Source organism: Vanellus vanellus (genome assembly GCF_965231255.1).
Source record: "Vanellus vanellus genome assembly, contig: HAP1_SCAFFOLD_2095, whole genome shotgun sequence".
Lineage (NCBI taxonomy): Eukaryota > Metazoa > Chordata > Aves > Charadriiformes > Charadriidae > Vanellus > Vanellus vanellus.
In genome coordinates this window covers 1-18,976 of record NW_028127078.1, presented here as the reverse complement: position 1 = coordinate 18,976, position 18,976 = coordinate 1, and the positions used below count along the sequence as shown (strand labels likewise).

At 60.8% G+C, this 18,976-nt stretch overlaps 2 protein-coding genes across 2 annotated transcripts; one reads left to right on the top strand and one right to left on the bottom strand.

Moving 5' to 3' along the window:
• Positions 1 to 2,377: 2,377 nt before the first annotated feature.
• On the top strand, positions 2,378 to 5,261 carry LRRC14 (leucine rich repeat containing 14; the record flags this gene model as incomplete). The annotated part of the gene is made up of 3 exons (XM_082501283.1): positions 2,378 to 2,700; positions 3,002 to 3,634; positions 4,352 to 5,261. 3 exons carry the CDS (start codon positions 2,378 to 2,380, stop codon positions 4,917 to 4,919), a joined length of 1,524 nt encoding a protein of 507 aa, XP_082357409.1. The 3' UTR covers positions 4,920 to 5,261.
• Positions 5,262 to 5,356: 95 nt separating this feature from the next.
• Positions 5,357 to 12,438, bottom strand: LOC309685524 (UPF0598 protein C8orf82 homolog; the record flags this gene model as incomplete). The annotated part of the gene is made up of 3 exons (XM_082501282.1): positions 5,357 to 9,214; positions 9,689 to 9,737; positions 12,130 to 12,438. The coding sequence occupies 3 exons, from the start codon at positions 12,436 to 12,438 to the stop codon at positions 8,721 to 8,723; spliced, it is 852 nt and encodes a 283-aa protein (XP_082357408.1). The 3' UTR covers positions 5,357 to 8,720.
• Between the last annotated feature and the right edge of the window lie 6,538 nt (positions 12,439 to 18,976).

Genomic DNA, 18,976 nt, shown 5'->3' with positions numbered 1-18,976 from the left:
GGGGGGGCTGGGTTGGGGGGGGCTGAGAGGGTCCTGTCATGGGGGAGTGGGTTAGGGGGGGTGTCCTTGTGATGGGGGGGGCTGAGGGGTTCCTGTCATGGGGGGGGGGGGTGAGGGGGGGGCGAGGGGGGGGCTGGGTTGGGGGTCTTGGGGGGGGTCCCTGTGATCAGGGGGTGGTTTGGGGGGGGGTCCCTGTCATGGGGGGGGGCAGTTAGGGGGGCCTGGGGGGGTCACTGTGATGGGGGGGTGGGTTATGGGGGTGTCCTTGTGATGGGGGGGGGTGTTGGGGTGTCAGGGGGGTCACTGTCTTGGGGGGGGTGGGTTGGGGGGGGTGTCCTTGTGATGGGGGGGTGTGGGTTGGGGGGGCTGAGGGGTTCCTGTCATGGGGGGGGGGGGCTTAGGGGGGGTCTGGGGGCGTCCCTGTTGTGGGGGGGTGGGTTAAGGGGGCCTGGGGGGGTCCCTGTGATGGGTTATGGGGGTGTCCTTGTCATGGGGGGGGTTGGGTTGGGGGGGCTGAGGGGTTCCTGTCATGGGGGGGGCTGGGTTGGGGGTGTTGGGGGGTCCCTGTGATCGGGGGGGGGCTTAGGGGGGGTCTGGGGGCGTCCCTGTTGTGGGGGGGTGGGTTAGGGGGGCCTGGGGGGGTCCCTGTGATGGGGTGATGGGTTATGGGGGTGTCCTTGTGATGGGGGGGGTATTGGGGTGTCAGGGGGGTCACTGTCTTGGGGGGGGTGGGTTGGGGGGGGGTTTCCTTGTGATGGGGGGGTGGGTTGGGGGGGCTGAGGGGTTCCTGTCATGGGGGGGGGCTTAAGGGTGGTCTGGGGGCGTCCCTGTTGTGGGGGGGTGGGTTAAGGGGGCCTGGGGGGGGTCCCTGTGATGGGGTGATGGCTTATGGGGGTGTCCTTGTGATGGGGGGGGTGTTGGGGTGTCAGGGGGGTCACTGTCTTGGGGGGGGTGGGTTGGGGGGGGTTTCCTTGTGATGGGGGTGTGGGTTGGGGGGGCTGAGGGGTTTCTGTCATGGGGGGGGCTGGGTTGGGGGTGTTATGGGGGGGTGCCTGTCATGGGGGGGGGGGGCTTAGGGGGGGTCTGGGGGCGTCTCTGTTGTGGGGTGGTGGGTTAAGGGGGCCTGGGGGGGTCTCTGTGATGGGTTATGGGGGTGTCCTTGTGATGGGGGGGGGAGGGGGTGTTGGGGTGTCAGGGGGGTCACTGTCTTGGGGGGGGTGGGTTGGGGGGGGTGTCCTTGTGATGGGGGGGGGGTGGGTTGGGGGGGCTGAGGGGTTCCTGTCATGGGGGGGGCTGGGTTGAGGGTGTTGGGGGGGTCCCTGTGATCGGGGGGGGGGGGGGGGCTTAGGGGGGGTCTGGGGGCGTCCCTGTTGTGGGGGGGTGGGTTAAGGGGGCCTGGGGGGGTCCCTGTGATGGGGGGGTGGGTTAAGGGGGCCTGGGGGGGTCCCTGTGATGGGGTGATGGGTTATGGGGGTGTCCTTGTGATGGGGGGGGTGTTGGGGTGTCAGGGGGGTCACTGTCTTGGGGGGGGTGGGTTGGGGGGGGGTGTCCTTGTGATGGGGGGGGTGGGTTGGGGGGGCTGAGGGGTTCCTGTCATGGGGGGGGGCTTAGGGGTGGTCTGGGGGCGTCCCTGTTGTGGGGGGGTGGGTTAAGGGGGCCTGGGGGGGTCCCTGTGATGGGGTGATGGGTTATGGGGGTGTCCTTGTGATGGGGGGGGTGTTGGGGTGTCAGGGGGGTCACTGTCTTGGGGGGGGTGGGTTGGGGGGGGTGTCCTTGTGATGGGGGGGTGTGGGTTGGGGGGGCTGAGGGGTTCCTGTCATGGGGGGGGGCTTAGGGGTGGTCTGGGGGCGTCCCTGTTGTGGGGGGGTGGGTTAAGGGGGCCTGGGGGGGTCTCTGTGATGGGTTATGGGGGTGTCCTTGTGATGGGGGGGGGAGGGGGTGTTGGGGTGTCAGGGGGGTCACTGTCTTGGGGGGGGTGGGTTGGGGGGGGTGTCCTTGTGATGGGGGAGTGTGGGTTGGGGGGGCTGAGGGGTTCCTGTCATGGGGGGGGGCTTAGGGGGGGTCTGGGGGCGTCCCTGTTGTGGGGGGGTGGGTTATGGGGGTGTCCTTGTGATGGGGGGGGGGGTGTTGGAGTGTCAGGGGGGTCACAACTGTGTTGGGGGGGGGTGTCTGGGTTAGGGGTGCCGTGGGGCTGCCCCTCCTCCGTGGGCCTCGCTGCCAGACCCGGGGGGGGGGGGGGGGGGGGTGGGGGCCGCATTCTGCCCCTCCAACCCGTGGCGCCGCGGGGTCAGCCGCAAGACGGGGGAGGGGGGGGGGGGCGGCGCGATCCCGACGCTCCCCCCCAATTTCCCCCCCTCTCCCCGGTGGCAACAGCGCCATGCACTCCCTCGTCTTCCTCTGCGCCCGCCGGCTCCTCGGCCACCGACCCACCGCCCGTCGTGCCCTGGACCTTCTCCCCGCCGAACTCTACCCCGTCCTCTTCCGAGCCGCTTTCTTGGATGAGCGGACATTGGCGCTCCGGGACCTGGTGGCAACGTGGCCCTTCCCCGTCCTCAGCTTCCAACGGCTTTTGGGTCACTGTCACTGCGGTCCTCACACCCTCTTGAGAGAGAAACCCAGCAAGTTGTGCGTGCAGGCTGTCATCCTCGCCGTCGTGGCGCATCTTTGCCGGGCGCTGGAGGAGCCCTGTCGTGACGTAAGGTGGGTAGCGGCACGTCAAACTCTGTTGCGACGGGCAGGAGCCATCTCGTGAAGATGGGAAGTGACGACGTTCATCCCGGAGCTGGGAGCTCCAAGGGCGGAGGGGAGGACGCCGGTGGGTTGGCACCGGGTTCCTCTTGCGGTGACGCGGCAAGAAAACAGGACCGTGATTTTCACCGTACCTCGGGGCTTGTGCGAGCCGTCGGATGGCTACGGCATTCCCGGGAGCCGGCCGCGGCGTTTTTTCCGTTCCCTGCTTTCCCTGTTTGGTTTTATTCACCCGTTTCTTGTCTTCGCTCAGCGAGAGCCGGTGCCGCCTGCGGCTGCTGGACATGACGGGTCTCCAGGACGATGACACCGATCGCGGTCCGCAATGGATGAGCCTCTGGTCCGGCACGGTGGCGTTGGCCAAAGCCTGCATCGAGGTCTCCAAACACCAAACCGAATGCCTGAAACGCGGCTCCAAACGGCGTAAAGGTCCTTCCGGCTCTTCGGCTGCCCGGCAAACCATCGGCGTGGAGGTCCGCGCCGATCTCTTCGTCAACGCTACGTCCTTCGGTGTCTTACGGGACGCCCTACAGACCGCCGCCGGTCCCCTCCGCCTCAAATGTCGGGATTTCCACGCCGAGGAGCTCTCCGTCGCCGGTACCGTGAGTTTACTGGAATCGTTGGAACCTCTCGGCGTACGGCGGGTGGATCTACGCTTCAACAACCTGGGGCTGGCCGGTCTCTGCGCCGTTTTGCCGCACCTCGTCCGATTTACCGATCTTCTCAGCCTCAAGTTGCCCTACAGCAACGTCAACGGGCGGCGGCTCGCGGCGGGGACGGACGCCGGTTTTCGGCGCCTCGCCGCCCAATTGGGGAAGCTGCCCTGCCTCAAGGAGCTCAATTTGGCTTCCTCCAGGCTTTCGGGGAAACTGGGTCAACTTCTGGGGTAAGTTTTTTGGAGGAGTGGGGTCCTCAACCTGCTCTTTTCGTGCTTTCGAGAAGGCGGGGACTTCACGGGGTCCTGAGTTGGGATTCGCCGCGGTTCCTCCGGGAATACGGGAACCGTCCCCACCCGAATTCAAAGATTTAATACGTAGAGACGGAAAATGGTTTGGGAAGGGACATCTAAAGGCCGTTGAGTCCAACCTCCTGCCATGAGCAGGGACATCTCCCACCAGCCCAGGGTGCTCCCAGCCCCATCCAACCCGGCCTTGAACACCTCCAGGGATGGGGCGGCCACAGCTTCTCCGGACACTCTGCACCAGGGGCTCAGCACCCGGAAGGGGAAGAATTTCTCCCCAATTTCTGGTCTAAATCTCCCCTCTTTCAGTGTCAAACCGTTCCCCCTCATCCCATCTCTCCCCTCCCTGATCCAGAGTCCCTCCCCAGCTTTCCCGGAGCCCCTTTAGGCACTGGAAGGGGCTGGGAGGTCTCCGCGGATCCTTCTTTTCTCCAGGCTGACCCCCCCCACCTCTCCCAGCAGAGGGGCTCCAGCCCTCCCAGTATCTTGGGGGCCTCCTCTGGCCCCGTTCCAGCAGCTCCGTATCTCTCCTGTGCTGAGGCCCCAGTTTATTCCGGTGGCAGCTCCTTCCCGGCTTCACCCCTCGTACGGTGACGACCTCGGAGAGGGGTTCACAGCTCACTTTTCCCTCCCCTCCGGCAGCGACCTACAGGTTCCCCTGGAAAGTCTGGAGTTGGCCTTCTGCTACCTCCTTCCCGGCGACATCGCTTTCCTTTCCCAAAGCCCCCACGCTCCGGCGCTGAAGAAATTGGATCTGAGCGGTCACGATATCTCCGACAACCTTCTCCCGCCCCTCCAACGTCTCCTGGAGGAGACTTCAGCTTCTCTCCTCCACTTGGACCTCATGGAATGTCGGCTGACGGATGCCCGGCTGGAGGCTCTGCTGCCGGCGCTCTGCCGTTGCTCCCGCCTCCGTTGCTTGGGACTTTTCGGCAATCCCCTCTCCACGTCGGGACTCAAGACCTTGTTACGGCGAACCGCGGTTCTTTCGGATTTACGCTTGGTTATCTACCCCTACCCCGTGGACTGTTACCTGCTGGAACCATCCCGGCCGTCTTCCGGTTGGCTTTCGGAAGACGCGGTGGACGAAGAACGGTTCGCCGCCGTCAGCGCCGAACTTTGCCGTATGCTGGTGAGCTCCGGCAGAGCCAACGCCGTCTGGACCGCCAGTTTTTGCCGTCACGGCGCCCTCGACTACTTCTCCTTGTAGCGCCGGCGGAGCTCGGAGCCGAAATCCCACCCCGCGGCCTCACCCCTGGTCCCCAATCCCTCTTTTCCTCCCCAAATTTGGCGTTTCCTCCTCCTCCCGCTGGTTTTTTTTCCCCGGTTCCTTCTCCTTTCCCTTGTCACCGCGTCACCAGCATCGCCCCAAGTTGGGAGTTAACCGGTGCCACCGGTAATACCCGGCACTGCCTCCTGTCACCGGGACAGGATCGGCGTCCGGATTTCCTTACGCCGATTAATTAATCCGGTTAATAAATCGCTGCCGCTTGGCGGGCGCCGAGGTTACGGCAAAAACCGTAACCGCCGTGCTGTTTACCGGCAGACCCTACAATAACTCCGTGCTCCTGCCTCGGCTCCCCCCCCCCCCACCCCGTACCCCAAATTCCCGGGGGTGTTCGGCGCAGCTCGGCCACGCGCTTCAAGCTCTCGTTAGTTTTAATAAATTCACTAATTAACGGGGGGGTGGGGGGTGTCCCGGTTGTCGCGGCGCCACCGGTGCGGTGAGCCGGCGCTGGGCTCTGTCACCCAACGGTGTGGGGGTGACGGGGACTGGGGATGGTTTTGGGGTCCCCAACTCTGATGTGGGGTGATGGGGATGGTTTTGGGGTCCCCACCCCTGATGTGGGGTGATGGGGACAGCCGGGGGGTCCCCACCCCTGATGTGGGGTGATGGGGATGGTTTTGGGGTCCCCAACTCTGATGTGGGGTGATGAGGACGGCCGGGGGGTCCCCACCCCTGATGTGGGGTGATGGGGATGGTTTTGGGGTCCCCACCCCTGATGTGGGGTGATGGGGACAGCCGGGGGGTCCCCAACTCTGATGTGGGGTGACGGGGATGGTTTTGGGGTCCCCAACTCAACCCCGATGTGGGGTGACGGGGACAGCCGGGGGGGGTCTGTGCCTCTCTGTTGGCATTGTGGGGGTGACGGGGATGGTTTTGGGGTCCCCAACTCGGCTCTGGTGTGGGGTGACGGAGACAGCCGGGGGGGGTCTGTGCCTCTCTGTTGGCATTGTGGGGGTGACGGGGATGGTTTTGGGGTCCCCAACTCAACCCCGATGTGGGGTGACGGAGACAGCCGGGGGGGGTCTGTGGCTCTCTGTCGGCGTTAGGGACGGGGATGGTTTTGGGGTCCCCAACTCAACCCCGTCCCGTCGGTGACGGAGACAACTGCGGTGTCCCCAACTCACCCCCGCCGCGGGGTGACGGGGACAGCCGGGGGGGGTCTGTGCCTCTCTGTTGGCGTTAGGGACGGGGATGGTTTTGGGGTCCCCAACTCAACCCCGTCCCATCGGTGACGGAGACAACTGCGGTGCCCCCAACTCACCCCCGCCGCGGGGTGACGGAGACAGCCGGAGGGGTCTGTGCCTCTCTGTTGGCATTGTGGGGGTGACGGGGATGGTTTTGGGGTCCCCAAATCGGCCCCGATGTGGGGTGACGGGGACAGCCGGAGGGGGTCTGTGGCTCTGTTGGCATTGTGGGGGTGACGGGGATGGTCTTGGGGTCCCCAACTCAACCCCGTCCCGTCGGTGACGGAGACAACTGCGGTGTCCCCAACTCACCCCCGCCGCGGGGTGACGGAGACAGCCGGGGGGGGTCTGTGCCTCTCTGTTGGCATTGTGGGGGTGACGGGGATGGTTTTGGGGTCCCCAAATCGGCTCTGGTGTGGGGTGACGGGGACAGCCGGGGGGTGTCTGTGCCTCTCTGTCGGCGTTAGGGACGGGGATGGTTTTGGGGTCCCCAACTCAACCCCGTCCCGTCGGTGACGGAGACAACTGCGGTGTCCCCAACTCACCCCCGCCGCGGGGTGACGGGGACAGCCGGGGGGGGTCTGTGCCTCTCTGTTGGCGTTAGGGACGGGGATGGTTTTGGGGTCCCCAACTCAACCCCGTCCCATCGGTGACGGAGACAACTGCGGTGTCCCCAACTCACCCCCGCCGCGGGGTGACGGAGACAGCCGGGGGGGGTCTGTGCCTCTCTGTCGGCGTTAGGGACGGGGATGATTTTGGGGTCCCCAGATCGGCTCTGGTGTGGGGTGACGGGGACAGCCGGGGGGGGTCTGTGCCTCTCTGTCGGCATTAGGGACGGGGATGGTTTTGGGGTCCCCAACTCAACCCTGTCCCATTGGTGACGGAGACAACTGCGGTGTCCCCAACTCACCCCCGCCGCGGGGTGACGGGGACAGCCGGAGGGGTCTGTGCCTCTCTGTTGGCATTGTGGGGGTGACGGGGATGGTTTTGGGGTCCCCAACTCGGCTCTGGTGTGGGGTGACGGGGACAGCCGGGGGGGTCTGTGCCTCTCTGTTGGCATTGTGGGGGTGACGGGGATGGTTTTGGGGTCCCCAAATCGGCTTTGGTGTGGGGTGACGGGGACAGCCGGGGGGGTGCTGTGCCTCTCTGTCGGCGTTAGGGACAGGGATGGTTTTGGGGTCCCCAACTCAACCCCGTCCCGTCGGTGACGGGGACAACTGCGGTGTCCCCAACTCACCCCCGCCGCGGGGTGACGGAGACAGCCGGAGGGGTCTGTGCCTCTCTGTTGGCATTGTGGGGGTGACGGGGATGGTTTTGGGGTCCCCAACTCAACCCCGATGTGGGGTGACGGGGACAGCCGGGGGGGGTCTGTGGCTCTGTTGGCATTGTGGGGGTGACGGGGATGGTTTTGGGGTCCCCAAATCGGCTTTGGTGTGGGGTGACGGGGACAGCCGGGGGGGTGCTGTGCCTCTCTGTCGGCGTTAGGGACAGGGATGGTTTTGGGGTCCCCAACTCAACCCCGTCCCGTCGGTGACGGGGACAACTGCGGTGTCCCCAACTCACCCCCGCCGCGGGGTGACGGAGACAGCCGGAGGGGTCTGTGCCTCTCTGTTGGCATTGTGGGGGTGACGGGGATGGTTTTGGGGTCCCCAACTCAACCCCGATGTGGGGTGACGGGGACAGCCGGGGGGGGTCTGTGGCTCTCTGTCGGCGTTAGGGACGGGGATGGTTTTGGGGTCCCCAACTCAACCCCGTCCCATCGGTGACGGGGACAACTGCGGTGTCCCCAACTCACCCCCGCCGCGGGGTGACGGAGACAGCCGGAGGGGTCTGTGCCTCTCTGTTGGCATTGTGGGGGTGACGGGGATGGTCTTGGGGTCCCCAAATCGGCTCTGATGTGGGGTGACGGGGACAGCCGGGGGGGGTCTGTGGCTCTGTTGGCATTGTGGGGGTGACGGGGATGGTTTTGGGGTCCCCAAATCGGCTCTGGTGTGGGGTGACGGAGACAGCCGGGGGGGGTCTGTGGCTCTGTTGGCATTGTGGGGGTGACGGGGATGGTTTTGGGGTCCCCAAATCGGCTCTGGTGTGGGGTGACGGAGACAGCCGGGGGGGGTCTGTGCCTCTCTGTTGGCGTTAGGGACGGGGATGGTTTTGGGGTCCCCAACTCAACCCCGTCCCATCGGTGACGGAGACAACTGCGGTGCCCCCAACTCACCCCCGCCGCGGGGTGACGGAGACAGCCGGAGGGGTCTGTGCCTCTCTGTTGGCATTGTGGGGGTGACGGGGATGGTTTTGGGGTCCCCAACTCGGCCCCGGTGTGGGGTGACGGGGACAGCCGGGGGGGGTCTGTGCCTCTCTGTTGGCATTGTGGGGGTGATGGGGATGGTTTTGGGGTCCCCAAATCGGCTCTGGTGTGGGGTGACGGGGACAGCCGGGGGGGTGCTGTGCCTCTCTGTCGGCATTAGGGACGGGGATGGTTTTGGGGTCCCCAACTCAACCCCGTCCCATCGGTGACGGGGACAACTGCGGTGTCCCCAACTCACCCCCGCCGCGGGGTGACGGAGACAGCCGGCGTTTCCCCGTCGCAGCCGCCCCTTCCGCCGGCGCGTAACAAAGGCAGCAATTCCTCGGTGAGCCGGTACCGCCGCCCTTCCCAAAGGAAATGCGTAGGGGGTCGCGCCGATCCCGCTCCGTACTCGAAAGAGGAACTCCATTCCATGGCCAACGCCGACCGCACCAAACCTACGCCGCCCGTCTTTCCCGGCGCCGGGTGGTAGAGCCGCCCGTTATCCGGCAACATCACCAAACTTTCCGGTCGGAAGGGGACGGTCAAGCGTTCACCGCCGCCGCAGTAGGAAAGGAAACGGTGTTCTCCGGCGCCGGGAAGGAGTTGGGTGAAGACGATGGGACGATCGTCGCAACGGAGGAAATTCCGTTCCCGACCGCAGAGCGAAAGGAAAGGGAATTCCCCCTCGTAACGACCGCTCCGGTTCGGCTCCAACCGCTTGAAGAAGAAAGTGAGGAACGCTACGTCTGTCGGGATGGACGGACGGACGTCAGCAACGCAGCTCCCCGGTAATTAACACCCCCCCCCCCCCCCCCGCGCAGGGGTAATTAGCGGAGGGGAGTCGTTCGTTAATGGGATTCCGCTTTATTTTGGGTGGAGGTTGGGAATGGATGGCGGAGGGAAGAGGAGCGGTGGGATCGGGAGGAATTAGCGCGCCGGGAAGCGCAAGCCGGGTGTTATTAACGGCAGGAGGTTGCTTAATTAATAAGCTAATTAATATGCAAATGGCGCCCGGCGGCTGCTTTGCCACCTACAAAGGTGATGGGGGGGTGGGGGAGGGGGTGATCCCCTCCCCCCCCTCTTCCCGGCCCCACTGCCGAGGGGTCAACACCCCCGTTAAGGATCGGACCCCAATTAAGGATGAGCCCCCTAATTAAGGATTGACTCCCAATTAAGGATTGCACCCCAATTAAGAGCGGGAGTTTTGGGGGTTCCGGTACCTTTGAAGCAGGTGATGAAGTTCTTGACTTTGGTGTCATCCAGGAAAAGCTGTGGAAAAGTGGGAAAAAAGCTCAAAACCCCGAAGGCCCCTCGGAAGGTCCGGGATCTGCCCGGGATCCTTTCGGGATCCATCCAGGGGCTGTTGGGGATCTGTCCTGGATCCATGTGGGATCTTGGATCCACGTGGGTTCTATTTGGGATCTATCCGGGATCTGTGGGGGATCTATCCGGGATCTGTCCTGAGCCCATCCAGGTTTTTTGGTTTTGGGGTTTTTTTTTGGGAAGGGGAATCTGTCTGGGATCTGTCTTGGGTCCCTGTGGATTCTATTTGGGATCCAACTGGGATCTGTCCTGGCTCCATGTGGGATCTGTCAGGGGTTTGGTTTGGGTCTGCCCGGGATCTGTCCTGGGTCCGTCTGGGATCTTTTGGGAATCTGTTTGGGGTCTGTCTGGGATCTGTCCCGAGTCCATCCCGGTTTCTTTTGGGGGGTCTGATTGGGATCTATGTGGGATCTGATTGGGATCTATATGGGATCTGTTTGGGGTCTGTCTGGGATCTGTCCCGAGTCCATCCATGGGGTTTTTTGGGGGGGTCTGTTTGGGATCTATGTGGGATCTGATTGGGATCTATGTGGAATCTGTTTGGGGTCTGTCCGGGATCTGTCCCGAGTCCATCCCGGTTTCTTTTGGGGGGTCTGTTTGGGATCTATGTGGGATCTGATTGGGATCTATGTGGGATCTGATTGGGATCTGTTTGGGGTCTCTCCGGGATCCATCCCAGCTCTGTCCTGAGTCAATTTGGGGTCTTTTGGGAATCTGTTTGGGGTCTGTCTGGGATCTGTCCCGAGTCCATCCCGGTTTCTTTTGGGGGGTCTGTTTGGGATCTATGTAGGATCTGATTGGGGTCTCTCCGGGATCTGTCCTGAGTCCATCCATGGGGTTTTTTTGGGGCTGTTTGGGATCTATCTGGGATCTGACTGGAGTCCGATTGGGGTCTGATCGGGATCTGTTTGGGGTCTCTCCGGGATCCATCCCAGCTCTGTCCTGAGCCTATTTGGGGTCTTTTGGGAATCTGTTTGGGGTCTGTCTGGGATCTGTCCCGAGTCCATCCCGGTTTCTTTTGGGGGGTCTGTTTGGGATCTATGTGGGATCTGATTGGGATCTATGTGGGATCTGATTGGGGTCTCTCCGGGATCTGTCCTGAGTCCATCCATGGGCTTTTTTTGGGGCTGTTTGGGATCTATCTGGGATCTGACTGGAGTCCGATTGGGATCTATGTGGGATCTGATCGGGATCTGTTTGGGGTCTCTCCGGGATCCATCCCGGCTCTGTCCTGAGCCTATTTGGGGTCTTTTGGGAATCTGTTTGGGGTCTGTCTGGGATCTGTCCTGAGTCCATCCAGGGTTTTTTGGAGGGGTCTGTTTGGGATCTATGTGGGATCTGATTGGGATCTATGTGGGATCTGTTTGGGGTCTGTCCGGGATCTGTCCCGAGTCCATCCAGTTTTTTTGGGGCTGTTTGGGATCTATCTGGGTTCTGACTGGAGTCCGATTGGGATCTATCGGGATCTGTTTGGGGTCTGTCTGGGATCCATCCCAGCTCTGTCGTGAGCCTATTTGGGATCTTTTGGGAATCTGTTTGGGGTCTGTCTGGGATCTGTCCCGAGTCCATCCATGGGGTTTTTTTGGGGGGTCTGATTGGGATCTATGTGGGATCTGATTGGGATCTATGTGGGATCTGATCGGGATCTGTTTGGGGTCTCTCCGGGATCCATCCCAGCTCTGTCCTGAGCCTATTTGGGGTCTTTTGGGAATCTGGGGTCTGTCTGGGATCTGTCCCGAGTCCATCCCGGTTTCTTTTGGGGGGTCTGTTTGGGATCTATGTGGGATCTGTTTGGGATCTATGTGGGATCTGTTTGGGGTCTGTCCGGGATCTGTCCTGAGTCCATCCATGGTTTTTTTTTGGGGCTGTTTGGGATCTATCTGGGATCTGACTGGAGTCCGATTGGGATCTGATTGGGGTCTGTCCGGGATCCATCCCAGCTCTGTCCTGAGCCTATTTGGGATCTTTTGGGAATTTCTTTGGGATCTGTCCGGGATCTGTCCTGAGTCCATCCATGTGGGTTTTTTTGGGCGGCTGTTTGGGATCTATGTGGGATCGGACTGGAGTCCGATTGGGATCTATCTGGGATCTATGTGGGATCTGACCGGGATCAGTTTGGGGTCTATCCCGGATCCCCCGGGGGGGGGTGGGGGAGGGGATATCCATATCACGGGGTCCCTCCGGGATGTATTTGGAGTCCATTTCGCCTCTTTTTTTGGCATCTCTCCGGGATCCGTCCCGGTGCCGCCATCCCCCCCCTCCCCCCCCCTCCCCCCCCGGTGTCCCGTGTGCCCCCTCCCCCCCTCCCCCCCCCCCCCCCCCCCTCCGGTGTCGGTACCTGTCCCTGATGGTCGATGTAGTAGAAGTACTCGCGGGTCCGGGGCTCGGGGCTCTGTCCCTGCCGGTACCCGGTACCCACCGACCCGCTGCCACCGGCACCGGCACCGGCACCGACAACGGGACCGACACCGGGACCGGCTCCGACAACGGGACCGGGACCGACACCGGGACCGACACCGGGACCGGGACCGGGACCGGGACCGACACCGGGACCGGCTCCGACACCGACATTGACACCGGGACCGACACCGGGACCGACACCGGTACCGGTACCGACCCGCAGCCGCAGCGCCGGCGGCAGCCGCATCCCCCGCACCGGCACCGGGGACCGGGGAGAGCTGAGAGCGGACCGGGGGGAAGGGGGAGGGGGACGGAGGGACGGACGGACGGACAGCGGGAGCGGGAACGGGATCGTCCCCGGAAGGCGCCGCCCGGTCGGGTCCGTCGGTGTCACCGCTCCGGGCGGAACCCGCACCGCTTCCGGGGGAGCCCCTGTGGGTACCTCCGCGCAGCCTATAGACACCTCTATAGGCAGCCCGGTCCCCTATAGACACCCCATAGGCAGCCCCGGTCCCCTATAGATCCCCTATAGGCAGCCCCGGTCCCCTATAGGCACCCTATAGGCAGTCCTGGACCCCTATAGACACCCCATAGGCAGCCCCGGTCCCCTATAGACACTCATAGCCCCTATAGACACCCCTATAGGCAGCCCCGGTCCCCTATAGGCACCCCATAGGCAGCCCTGGACCCCTATAGACACCCCTATAGGCAGCCCCGGTCCCCTATAGACACTCATAGCCCCTATAGACACCCCTATAGGCAGCCCCGGTCCCCTATAGGCACCCCATAGGCAGCCCTGGACCCCTATAGACACCCCTATAGGCAGCCCCGGTCCCCTATAGACACTCATAGACCCTATAGACACCCCTATAGGCAGCCCCGGTCCCCTATAGGCAGCCCCGGTCCCCTATAGACACCCCTATAGGCAGCCCCGGACCCCTATAGACACCCCTATAGGCACCCCCGGTCCCCTATAGACACCCTATAGGCAGCCCCGGTCCCCTATAGACACCCCTATAGGCACCCCAGGTCCCCTATAGACACTCAAAGCCCCTATAGACACCCCTATAGGCAGCCCTGGACCCGTATAGACACCCTATAGGCAGCCCCGGTCCCCTATAGACACCCCTATAGGCAGCCCCGGTACCCTTTAGACACCCTATAGGCACCTCAGGTCCCCTATAGACACTCATAGCCCTTATAGACACCCCTATAAGCACCCCCGGTCCCCTATAGGCACCACTATAGGCACCCTGGCCCCCTAAAGAAACTCGTAGCCGCTACAGATACCCCTATAGGCACCCCGGTCCCCTATAGACACCCCTATAGGCACCCCCGGTCCCCTATAGACACCCTATAGGCAGCCCCGGTCCCCTATAGACACCCCTATAGGCACCCCAGGTCCCCTATAGACACTCATAGCCCCTATAGACACCCCTATAGGCACCCCGGTCCCCTATAGACACCCCTATAGGCACCCCAGGTCCCCTATAGACACTCATAGCCCCTATAGACACCCCTATAGGCACCGCGGCCCCCTATAGACACCCCATAGGCAGCCCTGGCCCCCTATAGACACTCATAGCCCCTATAGGCACCCCTATAGGCACCCCTGGCCCCCTATAGACCCTCTATAGGCAGCCCTGGCCCCCTATAGACACTCGTAGCCCCTACAGACCCCCCTATAGGTAGCCCTGCCCCCCTATAGACACACCTATAGGCACCCCTGGCCCCCATAGACTCTTATAGCCCCTATAGACCCCCCTGCCACCCTATAGACACTCGTAGCCCCTATAGACACCCCTGGCCCCCTACAGGCAGACACCTATGCACCCATGCACCCCCTATAGGCCCCCCTGCCCCCCCATAGGCACTCATCCCTCCTATAGATACCCGCACCCCTATAGACACCCACCCAGCCCTATACACACCCCTGCCCCCCTATAGACACCCATACTCCCCTATATGTGCACTCATGCCCTCCCTGTGCACCCCTATATACACTCAGGCACCCCCTACACCCCCCCCCCCCCGTGTGCCCCTATATATACCCACGCGCCCCTATAGACACCCCCACCCCTACAAACAGCCACCCCCACCTATAGGTACCCATACCCCCCCCCCCCGTGCCCCTATACGCACCCCATATGCTCCTGTACACAACCCTACACCCCTATAGACACCCAGACCCCCTATAGACCCCCCCAGACAACCGTGTGCCCCAATGCACATCCACCCACGCACCCTATAGACACCCGTAGACCCCCTATAGACACCCGTGCACCCCTATACACACCCATACCCCTCTGTGCACCTATAGACACCAACCCACACCTCACACACCCCTATAGACACCCGTGCACCCCTATAGGCACCTATACCCCCTGTAGACACCCCCTGAGACTCCCCTATAGACACCCATGCCCCTATAGACATCCGTATCCCCCTATGCACACCCACACACCCCTACAGACACCCACGCACCCCTATAGACACCCGTAGACCCCCTATAGACACCCGTGCACCCCTATAAGCACCTATACCCCCTGTAGACACCCCCTGAGACTCCCCTATAGACACCCATGCCCCTATAGACATCCATATCCCCCTATGCACACCCACACACCCCTACAGACACCCACGCACCCTATAGACACCCGTAGACCCCCTATAGACACCCGTGCACCCCTATACACACCCATACCCCTCTGTGCACCTATAGACACCAACCCACACCTCACACACCCCTATAGACACCCGTGCACCCCTATAGGCACCTATACCCCCTGTAGACACCCCCTGAGACTCCCCTATAGACACCCATGCCCCTATAGACATCCGTATCCCCCTATGCACACCCACACACCCCTACAGACACCCACGCACCCCTATAGACACCCGTAGACCCCCTATAGACACCCGTGCACCCCTATAAGCACCTATACCCCCTGTAGACACCCCCTGAGACTCCCCTATAGACACCCATGCCCCTATAGACATCCATATCCCCCTATGCACACCCACACACCCCTACAGACACCCACGCACCCTATAGACACCCGTAGACCCCCTATAGACACCCGTGCACCCCTATACACACCCATACCCCTCTGTGCACCTATAGACACCAACCCACACCTCACACACCCCTATAGACACCCGTGCACCCCTATAGGCACCTATACCCCCTGTAGACACCCCCTGAGACTCCCCTATAGACACCCATGCCCCTATAGACATCCATATCCCCCTATGCACACCCACACACCCCTACAGACACCCACGCACCCTATAGACACCCATGCACCCCTATAGACACCTATATCCTCTGTAGACACCCATATCCCCCTATACACACCCCTACAGCTACCACCCCCGCCCCTATAGGCACCCACACCTCCTATAGACATCCACCCAGCCCTATACACGCCCATGCGCCCCTATACACGCCCCTTGTGTGCCCCTATACACACCCACACGCTCCTATAGACACTCAGATCCCCTATAGACACTGATCCCCCCCCCATAGATACCTGTGGGCCCCTATACATATCCACCCACTCACCCCTATAGACACCTGTACACCTCCTATAGAGACTCATGCGCTCCCTGTGCAGCCCTATATTCACCTATATACCCCTATAGACACCCCCCCACCCCTACAGGCACCCATACCCTCTATATAGACACCGGATAGCCCCTATAGACACCCATACCATCTATACAACACCCACCCACCCCTACAGCCACCCACCTGCCCTATAGATACCCATACTACCTATAGACACCCACCCGGCCCTATAGACACTCGTGCGGCCCTACACACACCCCTCTGCACCCCTATATACATCCTCCCACCCCTAGAAATACCTATAACCCCTACAGACACCCAACTGCCCCTATAGACACCCACCCCCCCCTATAGACACCCACCCACCTCTATACACACCCATACCCCCCCTGTGCTCATATACACACCCCCCTTACACCCCTATAGACACTCAGACCCCCTATAGACACCAACCCCCCCATAGACACCCGTGCACCCCTATACACACCCACCCCTATAGACGTGCCCCCACCCCTATAGAGAGTCATGTGCCCCTATACACACCCATACCCCCCTGTGTGCCCCTATAGACACCTATACACCCCTATATACACCCACCCGGCCCTATAGACACCCATGCCCCCCCTGTGTGCCCCTATACACCCTATACACACCCATGCCCTCCCTGTGCCCTTCCCCTATATGCCCGCGCACCCCACTGTGCTCCCCTATAGAAACCCTCTACACACCCTGGGCAGCTTTAGGTGCCCCTATATACATCCCGGTATATACGTACCCCTGGGGATGTCTATATGCCCCTATATACACCCTGTGCAGCTTTATGTACCCCTATATACCGCTGCGCTCCCCCATCGCTTCCTACACACCCCCTATAGACCCTGTGCGCACCTCCTCTTTGCCCCTATACATCTCCCGGCACCCCCTATACATCCCACGTACATCCTGTGTGCATCCCTACAGCCCCTGGGCAGGATGTATACACCCCATACATCCCCGGGGGAGGGGGGTACATACATTGCCCCATGCACCCTATACGCTGCCTGGTACACTCTATACGGCTTGCGGGGGAGTCCTATACACCCTATACATCCCGTATGGTAGGGTCATGACCCTATACCCCCCTATAGAGGCCGTATGGCATGGTAAGGGTGTCCTTATACATCCTGTGCGGTGGTAGGATGACCATATAGAGGCTGTATGGTATGGGTGGGGTGTCCCTATAGAGCCCATGTGATGTAGGATGACGCTATAGACCCCTATAGAGGCTGTATGATATGGGTGGGGTGTCCCTATAGAGCCCATGTGATGTAGGATGACCCTATAGACCCCTATAGAATCTGTATGATATGGGTGGGGTGTCCCTATAGAGCCCATGTGATGTAGGATGACGCTATAGACCCCTATAGAGGCTGTATGATATGGGTGGGGTGTCCCTATAGAGCCCATGTGATGTAGGATGACCCTATAGACCCCTATAGAATCTGTATGATATGGGTGGGGTGTCCCTATAGAGCCCATGTGATGTAGGATGACCCTATAGACCCCTATAGAATCTGTATGATATGGGTGGGGTGTCCCTATAGAGCCCATGTGATGTGGGATGACCCTATAGACCCCTATAGAATCTGTATGATATGGGTGGGGTGTCCCTATAGAGCCCATGTGATGTGGGATGACCCTATAGACCCCTATAGAGGCTGTATGGTATGGGTGGGGTGTCCCTATAGAGCCCATGTGATGTAGGATGACCCTATAGACCCCTATAGAGGCTGTATGATATGGGTGGGGTGTCCCTATAGAGCCCATGTGATGGGATGACCCTATAGACCCCTATAGAATCTGTATGATATGGGTGGGGTGTCCCTATAGAGCCCATGTGATGGGATGACCCTATAGACCCCTATAGAGGCTGTATGATATGGGTGGGGTGTCCCTATAGACCCCTATAGAGGCTGTATGATTTGGTTGCGTGTCCCTATAGAGCCCATGTGATGGGATGACCCTATAGACCCCTATAGAGGCTGTATGATATGGGTGGGGTGTCCCTATAGAGCCCATGTGATGTAGGATGACCCTATATACCCCTATAGAGGCTGTATGATATGGGTGGGGTGTCCCTATAGAGCCCATGTGATGGGATGACCCTATAGACCCCTATAGAGGCTGTATGATATGGGTGGGGTGTCCCTATAGAGCCCATGTGATGGGATGACCCTATAGACCCCTATAGAGGCTGTATGATATGGATGGGGTGTCCCTATAGAGCCCATGTGATGGGATGACCCTATAGACCCCTATAGAATCGGTATGATATGGGTGGGGGGTCCCTATAGACCCCGTGGGGGGGGGATAACCCTCTCCCCCCCCCTATAGAACCCTATACCCCCTCCATGGGCCCCTCTCTTCCCCCGTTGTCTTTGGGGGGGGGGGTCACCCCTATAGTCCCTATAGGGTCTTTACCCCCTCCCTCCCCCTTCCCCCCCCCCCCAAAAAAAAAAGCGCCCTCATTCCGCTCCAGAGTGAACGGGCAGTGGGGCGGCGCTCTCCATAGGGTACTTTATTCACACGACGTATTTCTATACGTCCCCCGCGCCCCACGTACAGAGTTCGGCACCCCACGGGACACCCCCCCCCCTCCCCCCCTCCCCCCCCCCCAAAAATACCGCCCCACCCCGGGGGGGGGGGGGGGAGGGGTAGATCCTGCTCTCCCCCCCCCCCCCCCCCAACCGATTGGGGGGGGGGGGGGTGTTTTGGGGGGGGGGGGAGGGGGGGGAGGAAGGGGGGGGGGGGGGGGATGACCCTATTTTAAAAATTCATTTGATTTTATTAATTTTTCGTGAGTTTTTTTGTTTTTTGTTTTTTTTTTTTTTGGGGGGGGGGTGTGGTGGTGTTTTTTTGTTGTTGTTTTTTTTTTATTTTAAATAATTTCCGCCTCTTTTTTGTGGTGTTTTTGTGTTGTTTTTTTTTTCTCGCGTAATAAATAAAACCTTCGAGTCTCAAAAAGTAAAAAATAAAAACTAAAAAAAAAAATAAAAAGGGGGGGGGGAGGGGGGAGGGGGGGGGGAGGGAAGAGGAAAAAACCCGAAAAAAAAAAAAAAAAAAAAAAAGGAAAAAATATTAATAAAAATAATAAAGAGAAAATAAAAATAATAAAGAAAAAAAAGAATAAAGAAAGAATGAAATGGAAATTGGGGACGTGGGGACACCCCTCCCC